Genomic DNA, 23137 nt, shown 5'->3' with positions numbered 1-23137 from the left:
AAAAAACAGAACACTGAGTATTTAAGAATGTATCGTGGCCTTAATTAAATCCTTAATGCAGAAGGCACTTCAGTAACTTTCAGTGCTTCAAAGTCATGACCATCATCATCACTGTACAGTACTGAAGAAAACATATGTACCATGTACAAACAATAATTTTCAGTATTATGCAAGAAAACCTTTTCTTTAGGCATTTTCTTTCCTTCTATACAATTAAAAATAAAATGAACATTAGTACAGTTTTTACAAATATTTTGTTTATTTTAATGAAGCCAGTACAGACAATGTCCATTTAAAACCCATATCCCAGGCCAAAAAGTACAAATAAAATCAAAAAGAGCAGTGTTCTGTTGTATACACTTCTGCATGAATAACTTTAACTGCTAACGAAAATTAGAACTTTTCTGGGATCTTCTGACAAGGCTTTTCTTTCATCTAAAAATGCTTTCTCTCCAGGGAAGCCATTTTGGAGTTAGTCATTATTCTCACCATTTCTGTCATCTTTACTCCAGCATGATATTCCTCTTCTTTTGGTCCAGACCCTCAGATTTTAAAAGTAGCTTCAAGTTAAGGAAAGGTAATTTTTCCACAGTTCAGTTCTCTGAAAAATTTCCATCTCCTACTGAAAGTCATAGTCCAGGAGTGAAGCAATCACATGCTAGAACTTCAGGGCCAATTGGAAAGTCATTATGAACACTCGCATTAGTTGATCTTATTTATCACAAGCCTGCAAATGCACAGTCCTGGAAAAGGTGGCCTCTCTGTGCACACATGTAATTTTTAAAAACGAGAGGGCAATATGAAGGGAGCTGAGGTTTGATCACCAAAAATCAGCACAATGAAAACAAACAATAATGAATATAATGGGCACTAGAATTCAAATTACCAGATGTTTTAAAGAGACGGGGTGCCAGTTTTCAATTGTTTTGAACACCACAATACAAAAGAACTATTTTTAAAAATAAAAAAGAATTAAGGGAAAAGAAAAAAAAATAAAAAGAATATCTAAACCGTTGAATGACCCCCCGTTTGTTCCTGATAAACTTCAATCACATCTTCTTCCTCCATTCCCAGCTGTAAGAAGAGAGAAGAGGGTTAGTAGAATATAAAAGTATTATTTTTTAATTGGTTACAATTATGTGGCCAATGTGTTCAAATTCAAAAATATACAGAAGTGACCCAGTTATCCTGTTCTAAAATTAAGAATCCCATTTCCTTCAATCTAAAGGACAGAGAGGTATATCTTTCTTTTTGATAATGTCTGTGAAGTCATTCATGTTACTTTGCTGAGCCAATTTCACTTCCCCATTTATTCACCACAAAAAATTTAAGTATTTTTGAAAAGTACCTTAAAACAGTATGAAATATGTATTTAATAGCTGAAATAGTTTGATGGCATACTTTCTAAAAAGCATCTTACTTCTAGATGTAATTACATGACAGAATCACCTCTTTCAAAAAACCTAACCTCACTTTGAAATATGTGGTTCTAGTTAAAAAAATACTGCTTAAGGATTCATTTCTAAGTGGTTTACTTTGTCATCTACGATTCCTTCTGGCATGTAACTGTTATTTTCTTTGCTAGTGACCACTCTTAATGCAAAGTTACAACATAGCTAGTCTTATTTGACACCTTCAATTTTAAAAGCTAGATTTTTCAGGCCAACCCTTCTCAATTCTTACAGAAAAAAAAAGGTCCTTTAAAATGCCTTTTACAAAACATTAAGTATAGGTAATTATGGGGTTTCTTTAAAATGTGTTTTATATACACTGAAATACTCTGGAATCTTTATCTTATAGACGTTATTAATAATGATTGCCTGAGAAATGGGAATTCAGAAATATCCAGGGTGTGTTTATTTTCCTTTTTTTCATTTTTTAAATTTTCCATTTTACATAATTTGGTAGTATGGTTTTTTAATATTTTTATTTTTAACCATGAGTATTCTTTATTTCAAAGATAAAGAAGTATATAAGGGGGCTTATGTCACAGAGAAACCCAGGTGTTAACCTCAATGAGGCTTGTAAAGGACAAGGAATCTGTTGATTCCAGCATGCAGCCACAGTTAAGCAGCACTGTAATAGGCAGACTGGAAACAAAACCTAGCGTTGTTTCCACTTAACTATAATGGATCACAAGAACAAATGAAAAATAACATTTTAAAGGAAAGCCTAAGATCAGTAATATCTAATGAGAAAAGTTATATATTTTATAGTGAGTTCTTTGTAGAATTACAAAATGTGAAAATTAAAATATTCTAAGAAATCTAAAAATAAAATACAGACTTAGGTGGATTTAGAATTTTTTACATGATTAACTGGCTCTAGTATTATGGCTGTGATACACATAAGAACATTAAAATAATTATTAACTGAAGATGCTACTAAAATTTAATTTTAATTACACATATAGCCTGGTAAATACCACAAGGAATAAAATTCCAAACATTACAAGGAACCTTTATATCAGGAAGGAAGCACATGTCCTCAAACTATGGTTAATATAAAGCCATCAGCTTTAAGGAGCACTTTAACAGAGATGAGTGAACACAGTACAAAGAGGTCACTCCCTAAACACTTACTCTCTCCCACTGCCCCATTAGTCTTCTAAAAAGATAATCTCTTAATGATAGTGAGGGAGGTGTCATTAAAATGTATTAAGTATCTACTGTGTTGCAGAGATTATGCCAAGTTAGGACAGGGAAACTACAAAGTAAGTTTAGAATATTTTGTGCCAGACAGTAAGGAAATACTCAAGAAAGTGGGTGGATATTAAACCTATAAGGAAAAACTTTGATGAAAAAGAGGTTAGTCACGTAGTTTTAAAGTATGTGCCCACAAATTACTTAAGTATAACAACAACAACAACAAAAAATAGTAACTATACAGTAAAGAAAAAAAGACAACCATTTAACTGAGTGATAAAAATTAACATCACCAGTATGGGGCTTCAGGAACTCCATATATTACACCAAGAAAGACACATCACCATTTATGTAGTAGTCCAGCCAAAAATACACAATCTAGTCACGAGGAAACAGAACAATCCAAATCGAGGCACTTTCTGGTTTGTATTCTTCAAAAATGTAAATGTCATAAAAGACCAAGGCAGACTGAGGAACTATTCCAAATTACAGATAATTAAAGAGACACCTAAATAAAATACGTTGATACTGAACTGGATCCTGTGACGGATGGTAACTTTACAATGGATAAAAAATCTGGGGTTACTATCTTAACTAAGTGACCAAAGTTACTATTACCCATAGCGGGACAAATGGACATCATATAACTCCTGATGTGATGTACTCGGAATTTCACAGCTTCACTCTGTACTACTCCCACCAAAAATGCAAAACTGAATCTAACCATGAGGAAACAACAGACAAACCCCAATTGAAGGATACTGTAAAATGTAACTGGCCTGAATTCATTAGAAAAAAAATGTCAGTGTGATGAAAACAAAGACTGGGAAACTGTTCCACATTAACAGAAGCTAAGAGGCATGATAACTAGTTAGAATGCATACTCTTGATGGGATCCTTGGTCAAAGTAAAAAAAAAAAAAAAAAAAAAGGAGGGGGGAGCTTATAAAGGACCTTATTGAGACAAATGGCAAAATCTGACTATTTTTATTGTATATTCAATTACAATATTGTATCAATGTTAAATCTCCTAAATTAGGTAACTATGGCTCTTAGGAGATAACACTGAAATATTCAGAAGTAAAGGGTCACATCAACTGCAAATTAATCTCAAATAGTCCATCAATAATGGTAATATGTATATACAGAGTGTGTGCCTTATGCCAATTTCAGTACTCAATTCCCACTTCCCACCTCTCTTTTTATTGGGATTTCTGAAGGCAAAATAAGGGAAGTTCAACCCAAAGATTATTGTTCTCTCTGACAAATGATACACCACTGAAATCAGAGAATAATCAAGAAAGGGGCAGTTTAATACCAGTGACCCAAATCATTCAATGCAGAATTTAAAATTTGTCCTGATTCAGAGAAGAAATTATACTCACTTCTTTTGGAGTGTGATTATCAGCAATTCTCTGACCTTCAAAGAGAAACCTGAGTGAATTCATTGGAACGCCCTAAAAAAGTAGAAAACATACAAATATACAAATCTTAGAAGAGATCATAGGAACTTTGATGTACAAAAAGAAAATATGAAAGCTTCAACAGAATACACAGAATATAAAACTAGATAGCTGATTCTATCATAATCACCATTTATTGAGTACCAACTATCTGTTAGGCACTCTCTGCATCAAGTCTTTTATATACATAATCATAAATTTTCATCACAACAACCCTGGAAGGCAGGTATATCACCCTATCTTCCTTTCACAGCTAGGGAATCTAAACATACAGAGAGGGCACACAATATAGTCAAGAATTTAAGGCCAAATCTGCTCCCAAAGTCTATGCATTCTTAACCACTATTCTATACAGCTTCCTCTCAAATCTGTAGCTAACACAAAGATAAAATCAGGTATTAGATGAGCAGCCTCACTAGCTTCTAACTATAAAGCAAAATTGGTTTTAAAAGATTAAATCATAGAAATTGGGTAAATCATAGTAACTAGCCAGATAAGCTACAGTAAATCTGTGATGGCACAGATAGCACGATAAATATCACAAGTAGTATTAAAATATTTTTTCTAATCACTTACCCACAAAAATAGCTAAAAGGGAACAGAAGACTCATTTAAATAACTTCACTAGTAAGTACAAATCAAGACGCATTTTAGTCCAAAAGTACTAATTTTGCTCAATAACTAATATATTAAGATTTTAACTGTGTTTAAATACTATTCCAAAAACATCCAAAACTTAAAATCTATCTTCCAATATGTACTATATACTTAAATATGTTAAGAGCATGCACACATACCCTACATTTGATTTTAAATCATTTCCAGGGTTATATTAAATAATAAACTTAACTGACAAAGGCAGAATATTCTTTGATTTTAATTACAGGATCTTTCAAAAAAGAAGTATCTTACATTGGAGTCAAAAAAGTTTCTATAGAAACCAAGTATCAAAATGGAAAAATGGTTAAAATCAAATAACATCAAGTGGAAAATATCAAATATGAAAAATAATATCAAAATGGAAAAATGATTCAGTATCTCTGTATTGGATAAGTGTTCCATACTTCAGATAAATTAAGTTTTCTATTCCTTGTACAGCAATATAAGGAAAACATTACCAAGCCTCCATGGACTAAGTATAGAAACTTTTTCTACAGACTGTAAACTCTGAATTATAAAAAAGAAAGCTGGAGAGGGAGAGGGCATAGCTCAGTGGTAAAGTGCATGCTTAGCATGCATAAGGCCCTGGGTTCAATCACAGTACCTCCATTAAAAATAAATAAATAAATAAACCTAATTACCTGTCCCTACCTCCAGAAAAAAGTCTAAAAAAAAAAAAGCTGGAAATGATTCTAACTTGATGCTATATTATCTCCCCAAACCTAGTACCTTCAATTTTGGATAAGTTTGGTTTTCACTTTGGCACCGTTTCTTCTCAATAATCAACTCCCTCATCTATAGACAGAGTAAAAAGACTATACAGTTTTCTTCAGGGTTGTTGTGAGAAGTAAATGACAATGTATCTAAGTACTTACTAGCATAGTGCACTTACTTAATATATGCTCATTTCCCCTGGTGAGCATTTCAATTTTAGCTCCCATCAATATTACAAATGTCAGCTGGTTGAGCCCCAATTAACAAGACTTTACTGAGTTTAACAATTAACATCAAAAACAGAAACAAATGTTTATTGTTTTACTTATCCTAATACTTAGATCTCTTTTTCTCCTGGCAAAAGTGGCAAAAGTGAGTTTACGTAAGTTACAAATATCAACTGTAGAAAGCAAATCTTCTAAAACTAAAACTTACAATACCTGAATTAATATTAATACAATTAACTTGTTAAAACATATTTTAGTTGTCTCCTATATATACTAATTTCAATTACATTTATTTAAATCTAATTTATTAGTAATAATAAAATTGGTAACATCTGTTGAGCATTTTTAGGCATCACGTTAAGAGCTTTATGGAGGTCATCTTATTTCATCTGCATTTTACTAAGGAGGAAAGAAAACACATAACTTGTTCAAGGTCCCACAGTCAGATAGTGGTGGAGCCTGAATTTGAATCCAGGCAGGCTAAAGGAATTAGTTATTGATCTAATAATCTAGCTCAGGAAAGTCAGAATCTGAAGACGGTATTAGTCAGACTTCTTTATTGTTTTTTTTTTTTAAAAAGAGAAAATTCCTTAATGCTAAAAATACAGAATGCAATCAGCAGTAATCTGCAGTACTATGTATAAAGATACTGAACCAATAATGTAAGTACTTAAATTTAACATATAGCTAAACACCCATGGTTAGAAACAGGAAATTTCATAGTGATCACCAAAAATTACTTGTCTTTACTGTTACCACATCAGTAAGTCATTAAGAAAGAAACATTCATAAAGCAATCTTTACAACTACTCTGAGTTACTTTTCAAACTAGTTCCACATACTCTATGAATTCAAAATTGAAATGGGCCTCAAGGGGAAAAAGGCAATTAAACAATATAAGGAGTATTCTCCTTGAGCTGCTAATAGTGAAAAATAATAAAAGATTACTTTTCTTTTGACAAACTTCCTTAAAAGAAAAATTAATGATATATAAAGTACTGAATTTAATACCATAACATACAAACCTGTCTTTGACAGTATGATTCTTTGAGTTTCTTGAGATGTGTCGTCATTTTCACTTTGAAGTGAATCTCACTGCTATCCTAAGGAGATAAGAGGGAAAAAGTTATCACTCCTTGTGTAAACTATTTGCTTTGCTTGAAACAAATTATTTAATTACACATACATTACAAATAGAAACATACATCTTGTCACTGGTATTTTCCCACCAAAACATTTTTTTTCACATTCCTAACGGCTTTTATTAAAATAATCATCCTCAAAACTGTTTTATACCTATTTCAAAATAAATTTAATAAAACAAACGAAGACAATTTTGGGTGGCTTGGGTGTTAAAATTAACAGTGTAAGTAAAAGGATGTATGTCAAAGAATACATTCCTTCGGAATTGCATGTCTATTCTATTTTCAAAATAAAAGAAGGTGAACTGTCACAAACCTCCAATGAAAACTCAAAACAAAAAGTACCCCCCACAACTGAAGTGTCATTGAAGGTGGTCAAACCTACAAGAGAGACATATACCATAAAATAACAGACTGAGACACTAATTCCTGACATTTTTTTATGTCACAACCACAGAGTCTGGTTTCCCCTGCATGAGTAAAATGAGTAATAACCTGAGTCAGTTAATTGATATTTGGAGCCACAGATAATTTTCATCTACCCAGACTGTCAAGGAAACTATCAGTCAACCATCAGAAAAAAAAAAATACTGACACTTGCACACTGTAAAAATTTCAAAGCCAATCCTTATATATCACATTCACAAATGTGTATTAGTGGAAGTGGTAAGTTCACAATGTTTCTGTTTATGACTATAATAGTTTAAAAAAAATTCTTATTCTGTGGATTATTTCACAGACAAAATTTCTAGAGCAATATGTCTGCTATAAGTTAAAATCACTTCCAGATGAATTAAAGAGCTAACATTTTTAAATGTTTTATTTTAATATTTTTTCTTCTTCTTAGGGAGAGAACTTTTTCCCTAATCTTGACATTGGGAAATTCTTATTTTAAAGCAAGATTTTAATTTAAAAACCACTTAAAAAAAGAGACTGATAAATCTGACTTAATAAAAATACAAACCATCTATACGGTAAGAAACACCACAAACAAGTTAAGAGACCTTGAAGAAAATAGTCACTATATATAACACACAAGGTAAATCAAGAAAATATAAAGAACTCCTACAAATCAATCATTCTTAAAAAGGTAATCCATGGCATAGGAAAGACATATACAGGCATAACCCATCTTATTGTGATCTGCGTTATTGCACTTTGTAGATTTGTTTGTTTGCTTTTTAACAAGTTGAACATTTGTGACAAACCTGCTTCAAGGAAGTCTATTGGCACCATTTTTCCAACAGCATTTGCTCCTTGTCACATTTTCATAATCCTCACAATATTTCAAACCCTCCACCAGCAAAAGGACTCACTGAAGGCTCAGATGATGGTTAGCATTTTTTTTACCAATAAAGTATTTTTTTAATTAAGGTACATACATTGGTTTTATTAGACATACCACTACTGTACACTTAACAGACCATATCACAATGTAAAACAACTTTCATGTGCACTGGGAAACAAAAAAAATTCATGTGACTCATTTTATTGCAATGGTCTGGACCCAAACCTACAGTATCTCTGAGGAATGCCTACAGATTAATGGAATAAAATTGAGAGCCCAGAAATAAACCCATATTTCTATGGTCATTTTCTTTTGACAAAGATGCCAAGCAATTCAATGGGAATAGGACAGACTTTTCAACCAGTTGTCTGGGAAAAACAGACAGCCACATGCAAAAGAAGTTAGAATCTACCTCAGACCTACATAAAAAGTATACAAGAAGTACTCAAAATGATCAGAGACTTAATGTAAGAACTAAAGCCATAAAAACCTTAGAAGAATGTATAGATGTAAATCTTTGTGACTCTGGATTAGTTAACAGTTTCTTAGACATGATATCAAAATTATAGCAACAACAACAAAAAATAGATAAACTCATCGAAATTAAGAACTGTACCGCAAAGGACACAACCAAGAAAGTGAAAAGACAACCCAAAGAAGGGAGAAAACATTTGCAAACCATCTATCTGATAATGAGCTAATATCCGAAATATGTAAAGAGGGGTGGGGGTATAGCTCAGTGGTAGAGCACGTGCTTAACATGCATGAGGTCCTGAGTTCAATCCCCAGTACCTCCATTAAAAAAAAAGAGGTGAAAACAAAATATATAAAGTTATTACAACTCAAAAATAAAGACAAATAATCCAATCTAAAAATGGGGAAAAGATCTAAATAGACATTTCTCCAAAGAAGATGTACAAATGGCCAATAAGAACATAAAAAGATACTCATGATTAGCTAAATGCAAATCAAAAACCCAATGAGATACCACTTCACACTCACTAGGATGACTATAAAAAGAGAGCAATAATAGCAAATACTGACCAGAATGTAGAGAAACAAATCTTCACACATTGTCAGTAGGAAAGTAAAATGGTGTAGCCACTGCTAAAAACAGTTTGGTGACTCCTCAAAAAGTTAAACAAAGCTACTGTTATATCAGACCCAACAATTTCACTCATAGATACATAGAGAACTGAAAACAATGCCACACAGAACTTGTAATGAATGTTCATAGCAACATTTTTCATAACAGGCAAAATATGAAAACAAACCCAAATGTCTACTAGCTGATGAATGGATAACAAACTTAGTATACCCATACAAAGACATGTTATTCAGCTATAAAAACGAATGGACTACTGAAATATGCTACAACTTGGATGAACCTTGAAAATAAGCTAAATGAAAGAAGCCAGACATAAATGGTCACATATCATACAATTCCATTTATATGAAATGTCTAGAATAGGCAAATCCATAAACACGGAAAGTAAGATTAGTGGCTGCTAGAGGCTGAGGGAGAGAAAGATAGGGAGTTATTGGTAACAAATACAGCATGTCTTTTTTGGGGTGATGAAAGCAGTCTGAAATTAAATATTTGGGAATGAATGGTTACACAGCCTTGTGAATATTCTAAAGCCATTGAATTATACATTTTAAAATGATTAATTTTATGGTATGTGAATTATACCTTAATAAAAACTTTCAAAATAAGATGATCACAGAAACTGGGAAAAGGATATAACACATGATTAATAGAATATAAGCGTAATAGACAAAAAAATCACACCTCATTGATAATCAGAGAAATGTAAACAAAAGTTTTTAGCTATTATATTGGCCCAAAATTGAAAGACTGATAATATCCCATGTTTCAGAGAATGTGGGGAAACAGTAATCTCACTTTGATGGTGAGAGTCCATCAATTTTTTCTTTTGTCCCTTTAAAAACAACTATGAAGATTCATTTCTCCAACAATTTTCAGCTAACCTCAATTATCTGTTAACATCTCAAGAAGGGTCAATAAGATACAAGCCAGAGTCTGGGGAAATAAGGTGTCGAGAAAGAGGGTCGTGGAAAAGCCTGAAAGGCCCTTCTGTTTAAGAGCTATAGCTTTATCACTCAATAGTAGTCACTGTATTTACCACTGAAGCATGCTAACCAAGAAAAAGGTTTTATTTGGAGAAAATAAGGTGATCTAAATCTGCCTAGCAGATCAGTTAAAGAAAACAGTATCTGACTTTTCTACCTCCAACACACTCATATATAGTAAATGAAATACCATTTTTAAATAACTTGCCTTACTTAAATCATTTTTTCCTGTGTGTCAGAAATTACTCACATTCCAGAGTTAGAGGGAAAAAAATGAAGCTCACCTGTCCGATGACTTTGAGTTTAATGTATTCTCCTTCCTTCTTATCCCCCAAGTCCTCAGTTGAAGGTTTTGCCTCCTGAAAGAAAAGTACATATAAAGGTAAAAGTTCTACATGCTATTTAATTACTCACTTATGAGTACCCATTACTTTCATTCGGGATACAAAATTTGCACCTGAAAATACAGCGAGCATTTCTTTTCTCTGCTAGCCAATTAAGAAAAAAGGTCGTAAATCAATTACTGTCCCAAACACCAGATCACTAAAAATCAAGAAAGAAGTCTCTTTTATGATAATCATACATATAATGGTTCTAAAACTTTACCGGGCATCAGAATCACCTGAAGGACTTGTTAAAAGACTGCCAGGCCTCATACCCAGTTTTTTGTTCTTTTCAGTCTGGGGTAGGGCTGTAATATGCATTTCTAACTTGTTACCAGGGTGCTAACGCTGCTGGACAGAGGAACAACTTGGAAGCCATTAACCTACAGTTAACTCCTATTAGTCAAAGGCAGCTTGTCCTTCATGAATTCTTAACCAAACATTTTGAATCCAAGATTACTTTTTCACAGCCTATTGGGGGAAGTTAACTATTCCAATTACAAAACAGTACTAAGAAATATAAACTAATCATAGTAACATAAACAAAGTCTATTTAGGAAAGAAAATCAAATAGAAAAGTACTGGCCTAAACAACCCAATCCAAAAATGGGCAGAAGACCTAAACAAGCAATTCTCCAAGGAAGACATACAAATGATCAATAGGCACGTGAAAAAATGCTCAATATCACTAATTATCAGAGAAATGAGATATCACCTCACACCAGTTAGAATGGCCATCATTCAAAACTCCACAAATGACAAATGCTGGAGAGGCTGTGGAGAAAAGGGAACCCTCCTACACTGCTGGTGGGAATGCAGTTTGGTGCAGCCACTGTGGAAAACAGTATGAAGATTCCTCAAAAGACTAGGAATAGACTTACCATATGACCCAGGAATCTCGATCCTGGGCATGTATCTAGAAGGAACCCTACTTCAAAATGACACCTGCACCCCAATGTTCATAGCAGCACTATTTACAATAGCCAAAACATGGAAATAGCCTAATGTCCATCCACAGATGACTGGATAAAGAAGATGTGGTATATTTATACAATGGAATACTGTACAGCCATAAAAACCGACAACACAACACCATTTGCAGCAACATACATGTTCCTGGAAAATGTCATTCTTAGTGAACTAAGCTAGAAAGAGAAAGAAAAATACCATTTAAGATCACTCATAGGTGGAATCTTAAAAAAAAAAAATACAAAACAGAAACAGACTCATAGACACAGAATACAAACTTGTGGTTGCCAGGGGGACGGGGGGTGGGAAGGGACTGGGATTTCAAAATGTAGAAGAGATAAACTAGATTGTACTGTGTAGCACAGGGAAATATATACAGGCTCTTGTAGTGGCTCACAGCAAAAGAGAATGTGACAATGAATGCATATATGTTCATATATAACTGAAAAATTGTGCTCTACACTGGAATTTGACACAACATTGTAAAATGACTATAACTCAATAAAAAAAGTTTATATATAAAATAAAATAAAATAAAATAATTGGACTAATTTTTGCAGAAAGAAAGAAAGAAAGAAAAGTACTGGCCTAACATACTCTTGAATCAAAACAAGTCAGTTTTATATTATCTACTATTTTAGACTATCTGAAGCAGTATGTCCAATTTTAAAAGATTAGGCTTGGCTGAAAAAGTAGGGGAGTTAAACTGGAATAAGAAAAGAAGCACAAACAAGGCAAGTAGTAAAAGGAAAAGAGGAGACAAAATTAGAAGACAGAAGAAAAGAGTATAACCCTCTTACAAATTATAAAATAATAAATTATACAATAATTTTAAATAAAGGGATACTGAAAAGAAAATGAAGTTAGAATAAACTAGTTGAAACAACATCGCCATGAAGTATCTAAGAAAAGTAAAGCATTTTTAGTAAAGGGGGTAGCTTTGGTAAATTTCACTCACTAGTGTGATAAAAGCAGCTTTCCCTGCACTTTACCTTGGTCTGGCCACCATATTATCCACTTATTTAAATACATACTCTTTTATTATTTGTAGCAATTTCAAACTGCTAATCCACACTTGATGAGAATATAACCAACTATACTGTATTTCAGAAATAAAACAACAAGGTCCTCACCTGTTTATCTCATGCCAGTAACTTAAAACTAACAAACTCTTAAACATTCAAAATTTAACAGAACATAAGAAGTAGCTTTTAACTTTAAGACACAGGCTAGAGTCCAGGGAAATGCTTAGATAACAGAATTGACTTCATTAGTGTGAATCCTTGCCTGTTTATCATTCTGCAGTGTTCAACATTTGCTGACTACTGCATATTATGGCAGCAGGCAAAATTAACCTTCTTTAGTGAGACAGTATTTCACCTGAAAACTAGAAGACTGTCTTCAAACACAGTTTCACCACAACATTTCTATGAATTTACATTCAGAGCAAACAGCTGCTTCTTCCTTTAAGTATCTAGAGAGGGCAAGGACAGCTTATTCCATGCAGTGAAGGGTAATAAAGAGCAAAAAAGCCCTGAGTCCTCTTTAACTGAGAAGAGGTGTGAAGAAGCTTTCTTTGAGTTAGCACAACGGAAGAGAATATAACCCTCCAGCAGGAGCAGCAATACATCAGCACAGTGGAAGTGATTTTGCTCCAGTGTTTCCTAGACAGGGTAGCAATAGAGGCAGCTCAGAACAAAAGGGTTCTTTTCCAACCCATCATCCACACTGCTTCAGAACTCTTTCTAAAGCACAGTTTCTCTGACTGTATAACTACCCCTACCAAAAAACATTACTAGCTTCCAGTACTCTAAGGCCTAGAACCAAACTCCACAACATCACATTTGGTTCCTCATTACCAAGCTCTATTCTCATTTTTCTCTCACCATTTTCTTTACAAACCCAAGGATTCAATAAAATTGGATTATGTGCTGTTCCACGAATGTCTATAAACGTTCTTCCACTTTCAGCCCTTTGTTGTTCCTGCTTCACTTACCTATAATACATACCCTCCCTCAACTTCTCTTGAAACCATCTCACATTAATCCATCCCATACATCATCTGAAGTACAGTACTAAAAAAACTCTTCTAGGAACCACAGCATCCTTCAACATTCCTACTGGGATTAAAACTTTCCTTTAATGCTCCTATTTACAATTTATTCATATCTTTCACGGCATTTATTCTCAATTTTAAAACACTCCCCTTTACTGTTTTCTTGAGTTGTTGTCCTCATCTTTTTCCTCAAACTTCTTACAAGTACTCAGCATTTGCTATTTCCACTTTCACCCTCAACTGCTGTAATCTGGTTTATACCCCACCATTCCCACTTGACTTGACACTTCTCTCGCAAAAGTTACCAGTTCAAATCCTTATTGCTAAACCCAATGGACAATTTCAAGTCTCATTTTTAACTTTTCCAACACAATAGATATTGATGACTTCTTCCTTGAAAACTCTCCACCTCTGGTCTCCAAGATTCCACTGCCTCCTCATCTTGGCCGTTTCCTTATATGGTAGTGCTCCTCTAGATTCCTTGTCTTCAGTCCTCTTCTTTTTCTTTGTCTTCCTGGGTGACCCATGGGTACCTCAATTTAAGTGTCCAAAACTCAATGCATTATCTCTGACTCCTGTTAGCTTTAACTCTTCTTCCTGAACACCAAAATCCAAAAAAACTGTAACTCCTCCTGGATTCCCATTTACAATAAATGGTTACCATGCACTCAACAGCCCACCACAGAAATTAAGCAGTCACCTTGGCTAATCTTCCTCTCTTAAATCTCACACTTAATCATTCATCATTCTGTCAATTTTATCTCTTAGTGACTCTCATTCTCTCCATTCCACTGCCTTAGTTCAGGCACTCACTGCTGTTCATTAACATTACTGCAACAGCCTAACAGATGCCCCAAGTCTAGCTTTCTTTCAATTAATCCTTCCCAACTACAACCAGAGCCATCTCTCTAAAATGCAAGCTGATCTGCCCAGAAATTTCAGGGTTAAGCTCAAACTCCTTAGCTGACATACACTGGTCTTCCATGTGTTGGTCTCTGCCTAGCAATTCAGGCTTATTCTTCCGTCTCTCTATTTTTCTGTCTCTCTTATTAATATCCTTTGCTCCAGCCATACTGAACTATCTACAATTCCTTAAACATGGCACCCTCTACCTTAACTCCACAATCCCTGTACATGTTAATCACCTCTGCTTCATATGCCCTTTCCTACCCTATTCCCCTTTCAAGACCACTCAGGCATCACTTTCTACAAAATGATTTCCCTGATCACTCTCTTAATTAAATGTTCCCACACTGCTTAACTTACTATAACCACATGTTTGCTTATCTGCATCTCCCACCAGATTAAGTTCCTTATTGCCATGTCTTACTCTTCGTATTTCTGGTCAAGCAGAATGTCTGGTACTTTGAAGATATTCAATATGCTAGTTAAATAAATTAATATTTTCAGTGACAATTGGTATGTCTTGCCTTCCCTATTAGTTTACAAAGAATGATTATTAAAGTTTTTATCTTTATAATCTCTATTGTGTCAGGCAAATACCAGGCAATTACTTAATGCTTGCTGAATTAAGTTGACAGCATTATTTTCTGTATCATACCACAAAATTTTGCTAACGCTTCATACTTCTACTGTACACAATAGTCAGTCCAAACAAAAATCTTTTCAGTGTTTTACATTCACAGTTGGGAATAAGATAATTTGTTTCAATTTCGTAAGAACACGTGAACACTAGGACTTGAAATTTCCAAAATCAAGCTGCCATTTTCCCTAGTCACTCCATTTTGGTGATGTCTTCCCAACTCTGAAGCACTAGAGCAATGTCACATGTACCCACTTGTTTAATAGCTTCATGCTTGCCTAATGCAGTCATCTAACTTTTCATGAGCTGCCTTTTTTTCCCTGGACAAACTAGCCTGGAAAATGAGAAGCTCTTGGACAAAAAAGGCCAAAGTTTGTCACCAGTGATCTCAATGTCTTTTGTATGCCTTCTTCCCTTCTCTCCCTTGTACAACAAGCAGCCAATACAGAATGATATGGCACACTAGTCACTAAACAGTGAAAGCTTTCAGCACTGGGTCTGGGACAGTAGGTCATCAGAGAAAAGAGAATCCCAGAGAGGGCGGGTTGATTTGGCTGGAAAGGAAACACAGCCCCAGAGCAGAAGAATCTGGTAATGTAAAGAAAGCAAATGTATGTACAAGACCAAAGTCAGGAACTGAAAACCTCTAAACTTTCAAGTCTGTGTCATCTAGAGACTGAATCATGGTAACTGGAATGGTAAAAGGAATTTATCAGGTAGCAGGCACTACCCACTGTTCTTTCCAAGATATAGATGAAACAGCTTAGAAATAGAAGGTGGCTGGATCTGAAAAGAACTAGACAGGAGAGGACTGAAAACACAACAATCCTCATTTTAAAATGTACAAAATTCAAAAGAAGGATTTTATTGTGCCATTTCAAAGTCAAAAGAACAAGAACTTTGCTAAAAAGCACCATGGCAATCAGTAAGTAGACAGTTCAATCACAGAGAGCACCCCACTTAACTACCCCGAATCTGTCACTATCACTTGTTCATTCTTCTGGTGGGGGGAGGAGAGATTCTGGGGAAGACCAAATCAAAAATAATCCATTTACTCTTTATTTGATGACATTAAGAAATCTGTTCAATTTTAAAGATGTGATAACAGTATCCTAGTTAAGTTAAAGTCCTTCTCTTTTAGGCATACATATTGAAATATTTATGGATGAAATGATACAAAGTCTGGGACTGGTTTCAAAATAATATGATAAAGTAGAGTGGGGTCATGTAGATGAAATAAGATAGGCCAAGACACGGGTATATGGGTACAATTATATATATATTAAAATTTTCCATACTAAAATATTTCATAAAAAATGCAGTTTTCAAAAATTGTTAACCATCAGTCTTACTATGCAGCAGTTTATTTCATTTTATTTCCTAGTGAAGAAAGCTCAAGAAGAATTAAATTGGATTATTCTAACAATTACATCCATTATTAAAAGATACAGACCCCCAAATTACAATAGTCATCTCCCTCATACTTCAATGGATTTACTACAATTCTAAAAACACAAAAATATACATATATTTTGAGCTCATGCTGCATATGTTCAAACTTAATGAGACAGTACTAGACATTTGGAATAAAACTGATCACACTTAGCTCCATAACTTCAAGGTGTAAGTCAAGCTTTCAAGACACTGAGACTCCCGTAAATTTATATTTAACCCTAGAATTGTGGTTAAATACTAGATATAGACAGACAATTTCTCAGTAACTAAAAATTATAACTGAAAATCCCATTGGTTGTATAAACCCTACTCTCTTCACCTAGACTATGAACCTATGCAAAGCCTAGAACAAACTGGCTTCACTGTATCCAAAGGTACTAGCACACAGGTTTAGAGGCATGGCACAGACACTGTTAATCACCTACCCAATATCCATTCTGCCCTTCTTCCTTCCAAAGGGAAGACTAAATTTGCCAGCCAAACCTCCCCCACCTCCACCGTAGTTCACAGCTTCTCTTATGGTCACGAGATGCAGTGCTGGTCAGTGAGATAGAAAGTGACATACTTTTTGCTGGTATGTATTTTTTGGTGTACTTTTTCTGTTTGCTCCATTGCTTTCTCCTGCCTGGGACAAAGGCATAAAGTAACCTTTTTGTGCCCATAGGGCACAAAGTATCAGAGTGAAGACATCTGCTAAGGATGGAGGAGAAAGGAGTATGAAGGCACGGTGAAGCTGCCTTACCATCTCGGAGCTAGTAACTTATATCTGGACGTTTTGCTTCATCAGAAAAACAAACTGCATACTTGTTTACCCTACTATATATCAGACTTTCTGTTACTCAGTCCAAAAGCAATCTGAATTGACACAGGAAGTTCTCTAAATAGGTAGCATTCAGCTTATGTTAAAAAAAAAAAACAGCTCCTAGAAAAGCTACCTTAATGTGCATCAAAAGCAGAATAGTTAAATAAATTATGGTATAGTCACACAATCGAATGCGATTTAGCAACATACAACTATATACAATAATATGGACAAATCCCCAAACAATGCTGAAGCCATAGACAGAAACACATACTGTCTATGATTACACTTATACAATGTTATAGTGTATAAAAACAGGCAAACTAATCTGTGTTAGTAGTCACTCTTAATTTGGGTGCTGGCTGCATGGATGTGACCAGTTTGTGAAAATTCAGCAAACTGTACAATTGTGTATACTTCTTCATATATATACTAATCTTCAGTAAAACCTTTAAAAATAACTGGCCCAATACACTGAGAACAGTGAGTCCAGCAAACAGAACTCCACCCTTCCTTCCTTAAGGTCTTTTCCTTCAGATTCTCAATAGCTCAGTAAAGGCAATCAAATATAGAAAGAATATTCAAAATATAAATGTATAACAAATACAACACATCTTTAAATAAACCTAAGTGATGTTGCAGGAATTCCAATTTTAACTGTAAAACCAAGGTGCTCAGTTATACGATCTGTGTGAACTTACATGACTTCTTAAAAGATTAAGAAAATTATCTACCCCCCAAAACCCACAATTTCAATAAATTCTAAAATGTGGTATCAAATACGACTTAGAGAAAATTATCCATACCAATCCCAATGTCCTAGAAGCAAATGATTCAATCTTGCAGATTAAGTTACTAGGTCTATCACTAACAGAAGTAAAGAGCAAGAAAGTATGCAAACACATAAAAGAAAAGCTAATGCATGACAACCAAGCCTTCCTCGGGAACAAAACAGCATGGGAATTGAAAGAGGAGGAACAGGAAGATACCTGCTGTTTCTTGTTTTTGAGGCAACCGTCCATTTCTAGGGCCTAGGATGGTGCCCGGAACATACCGACACTCAATAAATACTTGTTAAATGAATGAATATGACCACTCATTCCTTCAAAAACTTTTACTAAGTATTCAGTCACTGTGCTGGACACATGAGAAAAAAAAAAGTGGATAAAGTCTGATTCCTGACTCTTCAAAACAAACAGTATAATGAAGAAAGGCACTTACATACACAATTGCAACACGATATATAAAAGCTATAATAGGAACACTCTAAGTGCTATGGGGGGTAATGAGTGTCAATGAGTTTGTAAAATACTATTAAATAATGTTCAGATAACATTTTCTTTTAAATGTTTTATTATAATCTATATGTTTGCAACATACACTAGCAGCACCTCATATATCTATCATAGAGAAGACAGGATACTATTCCTCTCTGAGGGCATGGAATGCTTAATATATGTATCATTAACTAGAGGCTCCAGTCATAGCTACAGTTTGACATACTTATTCTATGATATAAATAGCATACATAATTAATGAATTTTAATATATGCCAGTTTTTCATATTATTCTACTATCTCAAGCTAACAGATCAGTAAACGTCAACAACAATATACAGAACACTGCAGACACAACATTGTAAAATAATTATAAATCAATAAATGTTAAAAAAAAAAACACTGCAGGGAATAATGCTGTCCTAACAAAAGAAACACAATTAATGTGGTAGATTAAAGATCTACACCATGCTGAAGAGAATACTATTATAAGACCCTTCAGAGAAGTTTTGAGACTATATGAGGAGCGCATCCATTACAGCCCCCAGCCACTTGACTGATCCCAGCAAACACCCCACATACCAAGTAGCAGTGCTGAGTTTAACCCACAGAGCCTTGCCCAAATTGCAAATTTATGAGCAAAACCGAAGGGTGTTGTTTTAAGCTGAGGTGGGAAGCACCATGAAAAGACTGGCAAGACCCCCAGGCAGGGCCACTATCTTGCCTTTATGCTTCTGTAAAATGGCTTGCTTCTAGGAGAGGGGAACTTACCCCTAAGATCGTATTGGTTCCCTAGGCTCACTCCTGATTGGTCCATTTCTTACACCTACTCTGCATATGATGTTGCAAAGTCTTGACTAGTAGCCTCTAAAAGCCTGTGTAAACCTACAGATGGGGACCAGAGCTTGGAGTGTTAACTCCTCTAGGCCAACTGTGTAATAAACCTGAACTCTCCAACCCTCCCAGTGCTGCTTTGTCTCTCGTCAGGATCCAGGTTGCTGTAACACTTCACTGGAAAAAACCCATAAAGTTTTGAGGTAGTTTGTTAGGTACCAACAGATAACCAGAATTATTTAATGCTTCTAAAATCCTTGACTAAAGATAAAAGACCATTCAATATCTGTCTCTCTCTCTCTCCCTTTCTGTGTCTGAGGTGGAGGAGGGGAGAGTGAACTTGCTAAAAGATTAAGTTAGCATTTGAAGCAAATCAGTCGTCCAATTATTACAAATTAACAGGTCAGAATTGAAGAGCTGAAGTCCATACTGCCTTTTTTGGTTTTGGTATAGAAAGGAAACACTATGAACATGAATATAGGGAAGGAGGAAGGAAAAATATTTGTACACATTACCCTTACCAGCTTGATAGTAAGCTCTGGTTCTACACAAGTGCTCAGTTTTGCTGCACGCTGAGATCAGGCTAAAGGAGAGCACCCAGTCAGATCTGTTATTAGTTAAAAAATCTGTTATTACTTAACCTTTTTAAGGGATCATGAACCCCTGATGAAAGCTATGGATCCTTTCTCCCTAAAAAAAAAATTCACATGCACAAATACAATTGCATACAATTTCAGTGGATTTTCAGCCCTTATGGTTCACAATCCTCGAGTTTAGAACCTGTGTTATAGGATTATTCAATAATGATCCACTTGATAATGCTGGCATTGTTAGAATTATAATAAAGCATTTCACTCAAATTCCAAAAATAATTACTTTTCATTAATCACTGGAGAATCCAGCAATTCAAATCTTCTGTGAATTTAACATCCATCCACCTATTTTACCCTGAAATTATTACTCAATTCCAATATCCAGCACCAGGCAATAACCGTCTCAGAGATGCCTCAGAAAACACACCATTCTAAAACAACTTGGTTTATACGAAGATTGTCTTTTGGAGACAGGGGTTCAGTCTCACGCTGCTGATTTGGCACAGTAGTAACTTGGGATTCTTATTCTTGCTCATAAGGCTCATCAGGGTAAGAGTTCACTTTCATACCTCTTTAAATCTTTTGCATCCCAACAGTAAAATTGTACTAGTTACTAATAATGATGTTAGTCAATCAGCCTAAAGCAACCATTCTCAAACTTTTTGGTCTCAGGACTCTTTTATACTCTTAAATATTATTTAGAACCCCATAAAGCTTTTGTTAGGTTGGTTGCGTCTATTGAGGTTTACAGTACTGAAACTGAGAAATGTTCTAAATACATATTAATTCATTCTAAGATAACAATAAACAATGTATATTAGCAAATAATATTTTTATTAAAAATATTTTTCAAAAACTAGTGAGAAAAGTTGCACTGTTTAAAATTTTGCAAATCCCTTTAATGTCTGGCTTAATAGAAAGAAGTTGGATTTCGACATTTGAGTCTACATTTCAATCTGCTGTAATACCCAAGGTCATGTTAATCTTTACAAAACTCCACTGAACGCTCATGAAAGAATGAGAGTGAAAAAGACAGACAGTGCCCAGTATTATCATGAAAACAGTTTTGGCCTCAAGGACCCCTTGAAAAGAATCTAAAGAACTTGCGGCCTAGAGCCACCTGTGAGTGTCCTAGGTCCTTTACTTCTTCCTTCACATTTCTTTTAAATGACCAGAATTCAAACTGGAGCAATAAATTCTACAATTTACTTTATAACTCCTTCTGTACATTGCTCTTTCATCAGGCGATAATAGATTTTTAACACGCTTCCTTACAACTTCTGAGCATCAAAATAAAAGGCTGATGAAACTAAACATTTACACCTGTTCTTTCCTCCCTGGTAACCAAGTAAACAACTATCTAGGGAGATAGTTATAATGCCATTCCCATACCAATTTGGGAATTAATCTAGACTGCTATAAGAAGACCTACCCAAAACTAATTTATATTTTGGTTTAGCTTTAAAAATACAAACATACGTTTTTGTTCAAAAGAACAAATCCACAAAAGCCTCATTTGCCCTTACCAAGTGGTACAAAACTGAACTGGGTTAAAAGCCAAGGGAATTAGTGTGTTAATTTTAAAAGTTCAAGTACACTATGGAGTTGAATGAGAAACAATTTTCTAGATAACTATCACTAAACAAGTAAAAAGTGCAAAAATACTTTAAAAAGTCAAAGTCGTCTGAGCAAACAAAAAGATGTCCCTACAAAAATCTTATAAAGTAAAAACTAGCCATAAACGTGGTTAACTAGAAAAAGGTGAGGAAGAAAAACTTACCACGGAAAATCGAACACTCGCGATGGAGTGTAAATCGCAAGAAAATCTTGATATTAACATTAAAATGGAGTACTTTTCTACAATGGGTGGCTTGCTGCAAATGTTTTGCAACTGCTCAACACACACCAAGTTTTCCATCCTTTTCCTCAAAGGTTATCAGTCATCTTCAGGTTAACGCCCAGATGAAATGCTTTCTGTTGCTCTAGCAGTTTTGTTCTACTTTGTTTCTTGGTTATTCTGAGTGCTCTTACAACTGGAGAGCTGCTGAGCCAATCCCGAGTAAGAAATGGGAAAGTACAAGAAGAGGCCACAGCTCTGCACCCCCACACGGAAAAAGACTCAGAGCAGAGCAGCTCGGCTCTAGCTGCAATCCGAACGGAAAGCAGAGCTATCTAGGTTCCCAGCAACACGAGACGTCTCCCTCCCCCTTGCTCCCACGTCCCCACTCCGGGATTACCTAAAGACCAAGAACCAAAAAGTGGAGTCCACCCACTTTTTCAGGGCCACCGAGCCTCCCGGGCAGAGATTCTCTCCCGTTACATAACTGGGGCCTAGGGCCGTGCTTCTGCAATCAGCCCTCTGGAGAGGCAGGCGGACGGGCTCCCCAGGGACCCTCTAGGGGAGGTGGAAGCTGGGCTCTGCACCTGGTCGGCCCCGGAGAAAAAAGGGGGACGACTTAAGGGAGGCCGCGACCAGAGGCGCTGGGGCACAGTGGGTGATGAGAGAGCCCGGAAAGCGGCAGGGCGGCTCCCGGAGGTCCGCGGCAGGCCCGGGCGTCTCCGGCCCTAGTCCACTCCCCTCCTTCGCCAGCCGAGCCCCCACCGGCCGCCCCCTCCCCCATTCCGCGCTCCCCTCCCCCGCGCCCCCAGCCCCGGCCCCAGCCGAGCGGCAGGCGGACCTGCGGAGCAAGGCCTCGGCCACCGCCATCGGACGGCTCCCAGCCCGGTACCTGGTCAGACATGGTGACGGTGGCTTCACCCGGGGTCTCCGCACAGCAGCGGCCTCGGGTAGGCAGAACCTCGCTCCGGGGTTTACAAATCCGTCTCTCTTCCCCACAGCACAACACCGCGGCCGGAGGGACTTCCGCTACGCCTGGCGTCACTTCCGCTACGCGCTGCGAGGAGGGATAGGGAAAAGGGGAAAGGCGAGGCGGGAAAACGAGTCGGGGGGAGGGGGGCAGCCCGGAGGCGGGAGGCGGAGAGCTGCTATAGCC

General features: G+C 35.9%; 1 protein-coding gene and 1 non-coding gene across 3 annotated transcripts; one reads left to right on the top strand and one right to left on the bottom strand.

Annotated features, from left to right (window-relative positions):
- Window positions 1-235: 235 nt before the first annotated feature.
- SUMO1 (small ubiquitin like modifier 1) lies at window positions 236-23031 on the bottom strand. Of its 2 annotated transcripts, XM_072961459.1 has the most exons (6): window positions 22874-23031; window positions 10517-10591; window positions 6734-6811; window positions 4030-4101; window positions 1006-1074; window positions 236-556 (listed from the first exon to the last, which is right to left on the bottom strand). In XM_072961459.1, exons 1-5 carry the CDS (start codon window positions 22883-22885, stop codon window positions 1006-1008), a joined length of 306 nt encoding a protein of 101 aa, XP_072817560.1. In that variant the 5' UTR covers window positions 22886-23031; the 3' UTR covers window positions 236-556. The 2 variants fall into 2 exon arrangements, with proteins under 2 accessions (XP_072817560.1, XP_006205253.1); XM_006205191.4 differs by having other exon boundaries at window positions 236-1074.
- Window positions 8864-8935, top strand: TRNAV-AAC (transfer RNA valine (anticodon AAC)). Its single transcript has one exon. It is a non-coding gene; the product is annotated as a tRNA-Val (tRNA).
- Window positions 23032-23137: the final 106 nt, after the last annotated feature.

The sequence above is a fragment of the Vicugna pacos genome, chromosome 5 (assembly GCF_048564905.1).
Source record: "Vicugna pacos chromosome 5, VicPac4, whole genome shotgun sequence".
In the NCBI taxonomy this organism is placed as follows: domain Eukaryota; kingdom Metazoa; phylum Chordata; class Mammalia; order Artiodactyla; family Camelidae; genus Vicugna; species Vicugna pacos.
This window is presented reverse-complemented; position numbering and strand designations above follow the sequence as displayed.